Source organism: Lissotriton helveticus, chromosome 3_2 (assembly GCF_964261635.1).
Source record: "Lissotriton helveticus chromosome 3_2, aLisHel1.1, whole genome shotgun sequence".
NCBI lineage: Eukaryota > Metazoa > Chordata > Amphibia > Caudata > Salamandridae > Lissotriton > Lissotriton helveticus.
The window spans coordinates 13,982,545-13,997,661 of NC_136062.1; the positions used below are offsets into that span (position 1 = coordinate 13,982,545).

General features: G+C 42.6%; 1 protein-coding gene across 1 annotated transcript in view; it reads left to right on the plus strand.

Annotated features, from left to right (window-relative positions):
- Nucleotides 1-15,117, plus strand: part of FSD2 (fibronectin type III and SPRY domain containing 2) — a 490,462-nt gene that overhangs the window by 358,089 nt on the left and 117,256 nt on the right. The window contains exon 10 of the mRNA XM_078684747.1: nucleotides 5,560-5,693. Within this exon, the coding sequence (XP_078540873.1) occupies nucleotides 5,560-5,693 (134 nt within the window). The remainder of the gene's footprint in view (nucleotides 1-5,559; nucleotides 5,694-15,117) is intronic.

Consider the following 15,117-nt stretch of genomic DNA (forward strand, 5'->3'; position numbering starts at 1 on the left):
TCTTATCACCGATCTGGCTGGTCGTTGAGAATGTTGTGATGTGGTGTTGTCGCAGCTTTTTGCATGGGAACACCTACTCTGCATCTCATAAGAGATAGTTGCAGGGGTCATCTGTGGCAATGTTTTTTGTGGCTGCTATCACAGGTAAACTGGAGCTTGTGAATGGGTGATACATTTATCGTGAAGTTGGCTGCGATAAAGTGCTGATAACTCAGCGACAACTCCTTGAGAACATGCACCTACCTCTCTGGTTCCGTAGGATTATTTGACAGTGAAATCACAAATGTTGAGAAGAGGGTTTCGGCAATCCAATGTATGAGGCTGGACAAATTTACAAATAATAATCTAGAAGACTTAAGTAAGTCACCAGTAAATACATGTGCTAAATGTTGTAACAATCTTTGTGCTACAACTACTCCATTGGAAATTACTGCATTCTTTCCTCAACCAATGGCTACTTCTTCCCTGTCAAACATCGAAAAAGGGACAAATTAAGGTAACCTGCACTAGACTAAATCACAACAAAGTAAATGGTTGTGAAAGGATGATTGCGTATCGTGCCGAAACTATTATGAAATCCAATGCAGATATTGGTCTAAAAAATTATGGGAAGAGTTATCGTCAAAAGACTCGAAATATGAGCCTGAAGAGAATACCTTACTTAGTGAATTAAAATATGGGTTCAGCAGGAGTTACAGTACTGTAGAACAGTGTTTGAATCTAAAACTCATTATAGGCCAAGGTAGGTCACTTAAACATTTGTTTTATATATCTGACCAGTGCCCTTGACTTTGTTAATCATGGGAAACTATGGCAAATCATGATCTCTGAGGGCATAATTAGGTTTGTAGCCTAAATGTACAGTAATCTCACTGCCAAAGTACAAAATGGGCCAAGTGGAGAATGTACCCACCCATTTAAGGCAACAAGGAAGTTTAGCCAGGGTTGTGTTCTCGCCCTGTTTCTGTTTTGAGCCTTTTTAGGTCTCGCTTAGTGCAGCGCCTGTGCTGTCTCTTCGAGACATGCAGTATTCAGTATATGTGCATTAAGCTCTGCCCATGTTCCACCCACCTTTACAATTGGCTTCTCTTCCTGTCCTTTGTAAATGATGGCTTTTGATTTGTCAATAGGCCTAGTAGCCTTAGTATGTCCTTGTCTCTCTTTCTAACCGCCCATGAGGACTGGCCTTCTTACTGTGGTGTTAGGCAGCATAATTTATTTACTGTCTGTGGGCACTATTTTCTTCAATGGCTTGCTCCTATCGCATGCACAACATGCTTTACTGCAATCTGCAACTGCTTGTTTACAATGCCTTTACTGACAGACGCTCCCACCCTCTCCTCGGCTCCCTCTTCCTCCCTCCTGCTTCTTTAATGGATGCTGTCTGCTGCTAGTTTTACATTGACAACCCAACCCAGGTTTAATTAGCACCTACACCCCTCCCTCCTGTTGCTTGTTTAAATTGTCCTGCAGAAATGCGAGTTGTAACGGAAGGTTTAGTAATGCATGAGGGTAGAGAAAGATTAAACTTGGAAAAACACTTTTTGGGGGCAAACCCACATTAAATGTAGTTTTACCCAGTCACCTATTCTTTTTCATAAACGACTTCCACAAAGGTTCAGGATTGCACTTTTCAAAGAACCAGATTATTTATAAAGACCACAGAGACGGTTTAGCAATGCATTAAAGACGCATTGTGTCCAAACGGCGCTGTCTCTGCAGACATAGGAGAAGGGAGGGCCCTTTATAAATAATCTTGTTATGCTTTTTGTATGAGCAGTAATAGCCCCTTGCAACTTTCATTTACTGTCACTTAGTGCAGTTTTCTGGCTTTAATGCAAAGGTTTTTTCTTTAGCACACATTTCAGTTTCTAGAAAACAGAGCTTTCGAAAATGCAAATGTCACTGCTATGTAAAAGCCAGTCTTTTGTTATTCTTAAGTAGAGTTTATTGATGAGCTACTCACAAGCTTTTTTATGGGATCTCCAGGAAGGAGACAGCACTGATAAGATAAGGATTCACAATCAAAGGCTATGTCTGTTTTCAAAAAACATGTGCTGCTTTTCTGTTACTATGATATAATACAGTGTGGAAGTTTTGTCAAAATTATCCATTTATTTTAATTTTATTTTTTTAAGAAACATTTACTCGATAATCCCAATACTAGTAGCCTATCATAAAAAATATTTTTGCTATCTTCAAAGGCTTTTTTTCTTTAATATGGGATAGTGTACGGCTTTTGTAAAAATGTTCCTTTTTTGATCCCTTTATTTTTGAAAGTGTCTAAAATATAATTCAAAATCCAAGGGAACTTGAGACCTGTATACTGGACATATTACATGCAACTAATATATCTGGGCTATGTGTTTTAAGCAAACAATTATAACCCTAGGTTTCTATTAAAGGACTCCTCCTTTAATGGGATAAAAAAATCTACTCACTCAGAAACTATAAACAGGGCAGCTTTCTTTCTAGAAATTGTACGAATGTTAACAGTGTTTTTCTGAAGCTTTTGCGTGACGTAAGGGAAGACTCTTTTTATGTACTCAGTCAGCACTACTGTAGAAGGCCAACAAGCAATCAGCGCCATATAAATCAAAACGATGCCACACAATTCCACAACATAACTACAATCCACATAATACCACTTAACACCACATAATTCAGCTCCACCTAATTGTATGCTACTCAATACAACATAAATTTACTCCACATAAATCCACCCTAATACACATAACAATTCACATTAATACACTGCACACCATGCCACATAATTCTATTCAATATGTTTTCCCTCAACACCACACTGTTCCATGCCACACTATTCAACTCTACACAAATCCATTCCACACTACATAATTCAACACCACACTACATTATTCCTCTCCACACCACATTTCCACTACACACCACATATATTAAATTTAGAACACAGAACTCAACAACATACCACAAACTGCAACAGCACACCACATAATTAAACTCCACTACATAACAATCCCATCACAAAATGCCATGCCACACAATTCCAATACAATCAAAAACACCAAATTACTATTCACATATTTCAACTGCACACCATGCCACATATTTCCACTGCACAAATCCACACCACACAACAATGCCTCAACAAGTAATTAGAATCTAACCTGCATAATTCCATTACACGCCACATACATCCACTCCGGTCCATAATACACATGTAAGGTATTTATATTTACAACACCAGTACTTCTAACTCTTTTTAACCCCCAAACACACCGATCTGGAGCTTAGCTCCTATTTATTCTTTTTCATCACAAAAACACAATGCTAGCCATACAGTTACAGGCCACACAACTCAACTCCACACATTTCCAATGCACACCACATAATTCAACACCAAGCCACATTATTCCACTCCACAACACCATTCCACTACAACTCAACAAAAATATAACACAACACCCCACTATATACCGTCCACATCACACAAATCCAATCTACACCACACAATTCCACACCATGCCACAAAATTCAACAGCGCATCACATAATTAAACTCCACTACATACCACTCAGCAACACAAAATACCACTCCACATGATTCCAGTACACTAAATAGCACATAATTACTATCCACATAATTCCACAGTACACCATGCCAGATAATTCTACTACACAAACCCTATCCACACCACCCAATTCCACGTCACACAATTACACAACTAAATAATCTAATACAACCCAAATAATTCCACTACACACTACATACATATACTCCATAACACATTGGAAAAAGACATTGCCATTTACAATGCCAATAGCTCTAACTCAAACTAATGCGCAACCGATTGCTTTTTTGTTCAAAAGTATCCCAGCAGTTGAACAAGTAAGGTTACAGTACCTTATATGGCTATTAGAGGTCCCTTTATAACTCCACAAAGACACCTAGTAACTGCCTGTGGTACTGCACCCTTTTCTTGCTTCCTGGATTTTCTTTCATTACTTATGCTACTGCTGGGATATTTTTTAACAAAATAAAATCTAACAAACATTTTCATTTGCAACGCGAATAGCCGACACTTTCAGTTATGTGAGACCCCTTTGCATTGCAAATGCTTTTTTAGAAATTGAGCTGACAGAGAGCTGCAGACACTACACACAGACTTCTATGGAATAGGTACTCGGTCTGTTTAGGTTTTACTGTACGCAGGACTGCAAATTGGCTGCAACCATTGTTTGATTGTTTTACATCATATACGGAACGCTTAGATATGAAGGTTAATTTAAAAAAGACCTTCTCAATGATTTGTGGAAGGGGAGTACTCAAGACCCATCTACATCCTATCACAGGGGCCCCCAGCATCTTCATCTTTTTCCCTTCTGGGGTTAGTTTACTTCCGCCGATACTTTGGACAAACATAAGGGAGTATGCCATGCAAAACTGATAAGCTCAATTGAGGGTGTGTTTAGATCGGCGTCAAAACTTAGCAAAAACCAATCGCAGAAATGTTTACTATTTACAGAAGCAAATGCATATTGGTGGGTGTATATCGGGGTGGCATTTGGGGTTTCGGCAGATATTGATACCTGATAAACTCAAGAGAATCACTATATACGGCATTTGCACGCAGCCCAAAAATCAACAACTACACACATTGTACACACAGAATTGGGAATGACCTTAAGTGAGGATATTTTATACGTGAAGCCTATTCGTTCATGGCACGCTCTCTGGAGCAAGGCAGAGACCTTATTTACTAAAGCCATTATCACGGAATGTATGCCCTTGATAGCTGTATAAAAAAATCCCAGGGCTGAAACACCCATTAGGGAGGCCCCGAGTATGCTTAATGGACATGTTTTACTTGCATAACCATTATCAATAATCCATTTTTCGAAAAGAGATTTAATTTGGCTATTTGCTGGCACCAGAAATGATCTGAGAAGTTCGAAAGAATCAATGAAACATATGTCAGGTGTTAGTTACCTGTTTCGCAGCTTGGTAGTAAACAAAAGTAAATTTTAACCGTTCTAAATGCACACCATAATTTTATTTTGCCTCGGCTCGGTACTGTGCGTAACATGGTTGCCTTTTCCTATAGAGATCGGCGGTGTAGAAGAAAGGCCGAACTGTCTGTGTGCTGAGAACCCAATACAAACAACTTTGCACTTTACTCGTTTTCGTACATTTCATATGGTTTTAAGGACGCGTTTTTTAAAAACATTATTTATTCATAGGAACCTTGTTGATTTTAGAATGGCCTTTTTTATGTCCGTGCCAATTGGAAGATATGCAAGTATGCTCAGTGGTACTGCCTTTTGTTCTAGGAGCATTACAAGAAAGAAAGTGACCCACCGATTTAGAGTCTGACTTAAGAATCTGTGTTTTAATATTTTTAATAGAGATTGAATATTAAGCTGCTATTTTCTTTAATGATGTTATATATTGATGCAATTAAATTGATTATTTTGATTGCAAACCGAATAAAGTATTTGAATTTTAAAATTTGATATGATCTAATCACCACCCTGTCTTATGGCCATCTTTTGTATTTAAAAACTGTTTCCGCTCTAGATCAATTGTTGGAATTCCAACCTGTGAATCTTTAATCCAGCTACAGCCAAGGGAATCCTATAATATCTACGTACGAGCATCTAATGTGGGTGGATCTAGTGAAAGAAGTTTGCCAGTCACTATACATACCACAGGTATGGTATTATGTCCTTCACTTTTCTTTGCTGAAATATATACAACTTTAAAGAAGTGTCACCATAACTATTGCATCACTCGTTCAAGGTTTTTATAGACAGGTTTTTTGTTACATGGATTCAAACAGACTACCATAGTTGGCAAGAATTGTAATGTTGATTGCCCTCCGTCACAGAACTTTGGGGTAGAATATTTGCACCTCATATGTCAAAGCCAACATGATTTTAAGCGTGGGTTGATAATACACTGTGTTGAAGCCTCTAGACAGGTTTTCTTTTGCATTGAATCTCACAGGTTACTGTAGCCGGCAAGGATTTTGGTTTTGGTTACCTCATCTGACATAATCTGTGGGTCGACAATTTACATAAGGAGATAATCCTTGCTATACCCCCTTAGGAGGGCATGGGAGGAATAGTTGTCTGTAAGGATTATTGGGTTAGTCAATCTGCACGGTGATAATCCTTGCTATATGCTCTTAGGAGTGCCTGGCAAGTGTAGTTGTCTGCCAGGCACCAGTAGTAAAAGGACAAGCATAAACAAAAACTTTATGCCTACATCTACCTACATCAAGGTTCTTTGGGTCAGCTCACTTCAAGTGTCAATTACATTCTGCTGCTCCCCATAATGGCATACTGTATGGGCAGTGGTTTGGACCATTTCTGCCAATTTCTCAATTGCCTTGTAAGTGACAGCATTTTACCTAATTAACTGTGCACATTTAGCTGAAAATGTGTGCCTCTGAGTCTGGCCTGGGGGCCAAGTCTTTCGTTTTCCTGTAGTGGGTGACATACGAAACGAACGGGAACTACTATTCAACCCTGTAACTAGCCTACCTACCATTGCTGCCTGAGGGTGCAGCATCTAGAGGAACCCAAGGATGGGGCACTGTAAAAGCGGGCCTCATCTAAATGTACGTAACCGTATGAGGGTGTAAACGACAACACAATGGCCCCAATGTGGAAAACGAACAAAGCCCAAGCAAACCTACAATTTGAATCCAGAAAAAGCGTGAGAAACCCCACAGAGACTGAACCATAGCAGGACGTGGATGCCTCTGGTCGGACCACTAGTGCACTGGAAACCACTCTCCTGGCAATGCAGCAGAGTCTGCAGGCGATTGATGGTAAAATGGACCATCTAAATCTACGTATGGATCACCTCGCGACCAAACTCAAACAACACATAACCAGACTAACAGAAGCAGAGCAGAGAATCGCAAACACCAAACAAACTGTGCAGACTATCCAGGGAAAAATCTTGAATATGAAGAAAGTACTTGAGATCATCAGGGCCAAAAAGGAAGCTCTAGACGCCCAATCTCAATGAAACAGCTTAGGCAATGCTGGCATTCCGGAATCGACATGGAACTGTTTGTGGAACGTCTGCTCACAGATAAATTGAGAACGGATGCCATGTCGCATTTCCTAGTGGTTGAAAGGGCGCACAAATCCCTGGCTCTATGCCCTCCACTAGGAGCCCCGCTTCGCACGATCACAGCCAGATGACTCAATTACAGGGATCAGGACACAGTCTTGAGGTTAGTGCGGCAAAAATAAGAAATACAGTATCAGGGAAGATCAGGGTCAATTTTCACGGACTTAACAGCTACTGTGCAGGCAGCGTGGAAATAATACATTCCGGTCAAGAAGAAAATACAAAATGAGAAATGTCCATATGCCATGCTATACCCAGCGACACTCTGAATTGAATACTAGGGAAAATCAAAAGTCTTCCAGACCCCTCAAGTAGCAATGGAATATGTTAAGAAGCTGTCTCCACATAAATATGGTCACTATGGATCGGAGGTGGCCAGATCTGGAGATTAATGAGATAATTCCATGACATTCTCACTCAGGTCCATTTCCTCTGTGTCCAAGATATGTCAGGATGTGGGACAACGGAGTGTGGATCACCGGCTATGAACTAGAGATGCTGGACGCTGGTGAGAGGCCTGGTAGAACAATACCTTCCATGATACAAATGAGACTCACACTGGGGTATTGTAATAACAAGAAGTGCTATGAATATGGATGTAAACTAGTGTAAGGGGCAATAACGAGAAGGGCTTCTTTCATCCTGTGGGAGACACACACAGTGCTGCCGATCGGGAACAGTAGCATCCCCCAGCCACCCCTGGTCACCGGGGAGGACTGAGCACTTAGCGGCCCCCACGAGTGTGTACCACACAAGGACTTGCGAAACATATTCATTGTAAACTGCAATGTGGCACTTATCTATTCTACTACTGTTTTTTTTTTTTTTATTCCCTTTGGGGGTTCTTTTGCATGGTTGGGAGGTTGGGATGCTGAAGTGGGTGGGGGAGGGAAGTTGACAGTTAGTCTGTTATTTTCAGCTCTACACCTAGTGAGCAGGATCGCGGGCAGGACAAGGACAGTACTCATATTGACACACAGGTACAGTAGGAATTAATAGAATACCATGGTAGGCACGAACACCATGCTAACATAGAAAGTGCATGGCCTGAATAACCCATGCAAGACGTGCCAGGTGCTGGCCTATTTGGATAGACACATTGTGCAGAACCTGCTCTTACAGGAGACACACTTAACAAAGCACCCAGAAAGTGCTGTGGGGGCAAGATGGGCCAGGATTTGGCTGGCCTCATCCTACTCATCATATTCAAGGGGACTGATGATATTAATCAAAAGAGTTGTTCCTTTTTATGGTCACAAACAAACACATAGACGATCAGGGTAGACTTATCATTCTTCAGGGATCGCTGGGGGAATCCCTTCTCATGTAGGTGAACATATATGGCCCCAGCACGGATGACCCCTTCTTCTACACAAGTATCTGGAATACACAACCAACCTCCCTCTATCACTAATACTCTGGGGAGGAGGCCTGAATACCACACGAGACATGTCCTGTGACCGATCAGCACCACCCACCAGGTTGATCAGAGTGTCGCCAAAAATGCTGCAAGAAGGATTAGAGGATTTTAACATGGTAGATGTGTGGAGGGTAGGCAACCCGAAGAAAGAGAAAGCATGTCCATTTCATCAGTTTATGCAACGTGGTCCAGTCTTGATAACTGGCTTGTGACCGGGGGCAGTCAGTGCCAGGGTGACAGACATACAACATCTCCTGAGGATGACGGTGGATCACAAGCCAGTAAATCTGATGATTGTGTTCCCTACACACACTCCTCCCCGCCCCCATTCACATGGAGGTTCAAAGCTACCGCCTTACTGTACCCAGTATATAGGGAGACAATTCAGAAAGCAATCATCGGTGTCAGGCAGAAATTCTATGGGAGGCCTTTAAGGCTACGATCAGGGGGGTCTGTATTGGTACAAATGCAGGGGTATTAAAATACATCAGAACGCAAATTAAAATCTTAGACATGTATATTTGTTGGTTAGAGGAGGAGTAGAAGCGTGAACCAAGAAACAATACTCTGGCCCCCATTAGGAACCACATCTCCAATTATCAAGATGTGACAGAGCGGAAACTGAAGTATCTTTCAAGCAGACATGTGGCACCAATGTACGGGGAGGGAGGTTGTCCTGGACGTGTCCTGGCTGCCAAACTGAAACCCTGAGGAGGCCCGCCGCAGGTGATAAAAATAACTGACGATAATGGGGAGAATCATTACAATACGCCCGGTATTTTGTAGGAATTTGCAGACTTCTATGAGACTATGTATGCCTCGCGTGCAACTTCTACTCCCGAAGAAATCAAAAAATATTTAACTGACATTGCCTTGGCATGGCTGTCAACAGGGCAATGTGAATACCTAGCATGGGGCCAATAGAGAGGGAAGAAGGTATGTGACGCCATACAGACATTTCCTAAAAGCAAAGCCCCTGGCCCAGACGAGCTGACATGCGAGTTCTATAAAAAATGTGGAAACTTGATTGCAACTTATCTCCATGCAGTGTAGGAGGATGCATATAACAGGCAAATTCTCCTCCCGACATTACGTGAAGCCCTAGTAGACGCACTCCGAAATCCAGATAGGCCTCTGGACGCTGTGAGTTGTACAGGCCCCTCTCCTTAATAAATGTTGATGCAAAAATCCTAGCGAAAATCCTTGCTAACAGGCTCCAACCACTTTTGTCAAATCTGGCCCTAGACAAACTAGAACAGGTGGGTAGATGGATCAGGATGCCACTATCTATGGCGGACAGAGTGGCTATATTGAAGATGGTGGTACTACAATGCTTTCTTTATTTATTTAGTAATATTCCTACCACAGAGCCTCTTTAAGACTCTACGGACACTATTGATAAGGTTGGCGTGGTCGGAAAAGCGACCTCAAATTGCTTGGCTGGTATTCACCTTACCCTACAACCGGGGCGGTTTTAGCACACCAGATTGGTATCTGTATTATTTATGTGCACAGGCGCAACATGTGCATTACTGGTATCAACCCCATGGCTTTACACCTAATGTGGCAATTGAAGCAGAAGATGTGCACCCTCTACCACTCCATAATAGCCTTCTACACAAGAACAGGGAGCCCACTCGTGCTGAAGTAAATGCTGTTAATTGTACCATGCTGGCTTGGCACATCATAGGAGTGTCCGTAGAGTCTTAAAGAGGTCGGTGTCTCAACTCTGGGAGCAAGTATCCACCTTATCCAGGGGGCTATTCAAGGGGGTTATTTTGCTCCTGGGCAACAGTGGGAGAACATGCAAATTAAAAGTACCTTTTCCAAAATATTTATTATAATCTGAATAAGGCATGTAAAAAATATTTTTTTAAAGTCCAAGAATTACATTTGTAGGTATTTCCTAGCCGGAGATAACATAAATAAATGTAATATGGTATCCCAATGCTTTCCTATAGAACAGACAACACTGCTACAGTTAAAATAGCTTTTTGTGCCTTTTCAGTTTAAGGACAGTTTAAAATGAAACGTTTACATGCCCTACTTTACAATGACATGCACCCTGCCTTATTGGTGGTAAGGCCTACTTAGGAGTGGCATTAATATTTAAAAGGAAGGTTTTAAGCCTGTCAAAAGGGTTTATTTTGACAGGTCGAATTTTCAGTTTAAAAACTGTACAGCCAGGCAACAATGGCAGTCAGGTAGTAATGTTTGCACTGTCACTGTAGTGGATGGCACGATGGGCGAGGCAGTCCACTTGCAACATTTAACTTACAGGCCTTAGGTACACTTTGTATCATATACCTGGAACCTATAGTTAAGTTAGATTTCCTAATTAGGAGCATAGCCAAATTCACTATATTTTAGGGGTCAGAGCACATGCATTGGTGCCTGGTTAGCAGAGTCCCCGTGCACAGAGTAAAAATACAGCAGCATCAGTCCAAACCAATGGGGGTGATCATGCAAATAGAGGCATTTTCCTACAGTGAAAAATCAGTTTGTGTCTGTTTTCGGACCTGTTCATATCTATGAGGACAATTCACAAAGGCATTTATGAGTACTACTCCACATATCCGTAAATGCCTTTGTGCATTAGCCTCATAGTTTGGATTGTAGACAAGTATGAAAAATAGTTGATAATGAGTGATCATTGAAAAGAAAGCCACCAACACATTAATTTAAGGTTAGCTTAAAGATTATGAGGGACAGTCACAAAAGCATTTATGAGTATGTGAAGTAATACTATTTCACATACTCATAAATGCATTTGTGTATACACGTTTTATATTATATTGTCAGGGCGAAGGAAATCCTGTTTGCCTCCAAAAATAATACCAAATTACAATTCTATGCTTTGCCTAATCTTCTGCACTATTATTAAGCCCTTGATTGCAAACTGATGTGAGGTTATTTTTAGTTCTACCTGCCTTAATTATGTATCTTGCCATAATGAAGCGTCCTAATGAGCATGCAAACTTATCTCTGTACATCAGGAAGCCATAATAGATGCTACACAAATAGAACTTTTGTCCAGAATGCACCTCAACTATGGTACTACTAGGGTGTAACTTGCTTCTAACAGGAAGAAGAGGTATGTCACTAAGGATTGCACCACCATGCTGGATGCACTGCCCTCCATTCTTCAAAATGACCCAGCTGCCCCAGTAAACAGGGACAACTTTTACCAGCAGCTCTGACAGGAGAATAGAAGGGTGGTGTCCAGACGTAAGTCTGGGCAGAGGGGGTGCTTCCATCTGACTCCAAACATAATTATTGCACTGTACTGTAACATAAAGTAGGAGAAACTCACCTAGCCAACTAATGGGGACAAAAGCCAGAAGACTTATATGTGATATGGCTGCACAACCACAACAATTTAGTCAGAGCAGTCTGCAAGAGAAAAATCAACTTCTCCCCCAAGGGTGCTCTAGTCTGAATGAATTTGAAAGCTTTATTCGATTTTAGGTTTTAAAATCATAAATGCATACAGACAAATATTACAATACATTTTAAAAAACGAGATTTTAAAATAAATCTCATAACGGCTTTAGATTGCACAGTTAAGGATTAAACAAACTTTACACAACCTTTAGGCAACGTGGTAGGTCACAGTGTTCTGAAAGATTTAGTAGTTACGATACAAATTATTGTACGTTGGTTTGGGACAATTAAAAGCCACTGAAAAGCTACTGACATTCCTTAAATGGGTTCCTCTGCCCATTGGGTTGTTATCAATGCCCCAGGGACTAGGGGAAAGCAGGTAGGAAGTGTTAGGGTAAAAGTCATGTAGATTCCAGGTAGAAATAAGTCCATCCCCATTTTGAGGTAGCCATGTCTGCATGTAAGGCACAATGTGTCTGCTCCTAAATCGTATTAGGATCAAATCCCCCAGGATGTCTTTTTTAAGGGGTCCAAGCCATCCCACCCTCCGAACACTTATTATTCGGCCATCAAGATGGTAAGCCAGAGGTCTGTTTTTAGAAAGCCAGAACTTGACCTTGTTCATAAGTTTGTGTTGTCTCTCGGCTTTGCCTTTTGTTAATTCGGGGACTCCCGAGAGAACAATTACAAAAGGCGCTGCTTCTGGAGGTAAGTGTATATGGGTATTACGCACATGTTTAGGTGGGATATGACGTGGTGTTGTCAATTTCAGGGGGGCTTTAGGATTGTTAGGCAACAGGGGGGTGAGGGTTGGCAATTGAATAGGCACCGCTTCGTAGGGAGTTATCAGATGAGGTAAGTTTGAAAGGGCGATTTTCGGCGGGCATTGAGTTGCTACGGCGTGGGCTGAGGGTTTCAGGAGGGATTCAATGGAGTTCTCCAACCCCGTGAGCTTAATCCCCAGTGTAGTAATTTTGTCCATCAAGGGGTGTATAAAAGATTTGAACAAATGCTCAATCATAGTCAGAAGGACCTGATGTGAGGATGGTGATAAATCGTCCAGATTAACATCAGGTGGCAAAGTAAAAGGAGAGTTAATTAAAGGTGGGATTGAACTTAGAGAAGGTTTATCAAGTGTTTGAGATTTAGTAGAACTCCCATTGTCTTTGTCCCCATCGATCTTCCTTTTGGCAGGCGTAACCCAGTGAGGTGTAGGTTTTGTATCCGGAAGAGATTTCAGCTCCCTTGGACATGGTAATGAGCTGCGGCATTTTAGCGTGGGGGAGAGTGCTGCTGGAACATACTTAACCTTGCACAGACTATTTAAGTCATCCAGCCATGGGAAAGTAGATGGAGAATGTGCGAATATATCATCCGGGAATTTTTTGGGCATATCCCCTGATTTGGGCTTAGGCATGGATAAGAAAGTATGAGTCGGTAATTTACCTCAAAACAGGCAAAGGGGGTGGCCCGTCCCCGTCCTCCTCTGTCCGATGAGGGCCATAGAGGGCCCGCCCTTTGCCCGGGCTTCGCCCGGCGCTCCCGCAACGCGGGACTGTTGAGGGACTTAGTAGCACCTCCTGGCGCGGAAGTGAGATCCCGCGGCTTCCTGCCACAAGGCAGGCTGGTGATTGTAGTCTCCCCCGCACGGCTGCCGCAGCGCGATGTCAGGGGCTGCGGCGGCGGGGGGAGACAGCTGGCAGGGACCCGCTGGAGGAAAAGGTAGGTGCTCCTAGCTGCACCGGGCTTCTCTGGTCCGGCTTCCGGTGACCGCCCGCTCCCCTGGGACTGCTGAGGGACTTAGTAGCGCCTCCTGGCGCGGAAGTGAGATCCCGCGGCTTCCTGCCACAAGGCAGGCTGGTGATTGTAGTCTCCCCCGCACGGCTGCCGCAGCGCGATGTCAGGGGCTGCGGGGGCGGGGGGAGACAGCTGGCAGGGACCCGCTAGAGGAAAAGGTAGGTGCTCCTAGCTGCACCGGGCTCCTCTGGTCCGGTTTCCGGTGACCGCCCGCTCCCCTGGGACTGCTGAGGGACTTAGTAGCGCCTCCTGGCGCGGAAGTGAGATCCCGCGGCTTCCTGCCACAAGGCAGGCTGGTGATTGTAGTCTCCCCCGCACGGCTGCCGCAGCGCGATGTCAGGGGCTGCGGCGGCGGGGGGAGACAGCTGGCAGGGACCCGCTGGAGGAAAAGGTAGGTGCTCCTAGCTGCACCGGGCTTCTCTGGTCCGGTGCTCTAGTCTCATTTTAGTAGGTTCGAAAAGCCTAAAGGCTTGCTCAAGCAGAGCTAACAACCATTGGCAAAGCTAATAGGTCTCAGCAATCCGAGAGCTAAAGGCGTTGTCAATGTTAATGTTTATAGGCTTTACCCATGCGGTCAATGCTAATGGCACATCAGCACAGCCATGCGCACTCGATGCAGTTGAGGTCTGCCCTACTCACAGCGTTACCCGCAGAGAATATAATGTTCCCTCGCCCCTCCAAGGGCCGGAGTGCTGAAAGCAGCACAGCAGACATGAGTCAAAATAGAGAAGCAACATCTCCACAGCAGTTCTCCGCTTATAAATGCCATCATGTGATAACAATGTAATTACAATGTTATTTACATTAGTTTGCATAATGTACGCAATTGTTTTTTGTTTATTGTGGTCTCCCTGCGTGCATGGAACAATGTATATGTTCCTACCAAGTAGGTTTATTTCCACTATATATTTGTCGTTCCATCATGTGAACGAGATTAAGGTATATTAAGCAAATGTATGTTGGTAAATATAACATAGTCACTGTTGTTTCCATGCAATGGTCAGCTTTTAATTTGCTGGATGTGACAATTGAAAAACAATCACACAGGCAAGCAAAAATATTATGCCAATGGGAAATGTAAATATAAATTTGCACTTCTTTGTATTACAGAGATGCTTTATGTGAGTGCATGTGTGTAACCTAAAACCGATGTAAAGCCTTTTTTAAGTGAGTATTTTGGAAGCAAGACAGAATTAAAAGTAAAGTTGCCCTGACAAATCATGCATTTACTTGTACCCTGATTTGCTGGGGAAACATATTTAATCGTGATTATGTCCAAAACATGCGCTTCTATCACTGCAATGGAAAGAAAATCATGCCAATAAAAGCCTTCCTTTAAGCATAAGTTTTGCAATTAAATCAGATGCACAGAATTAAAAGTAATGTTG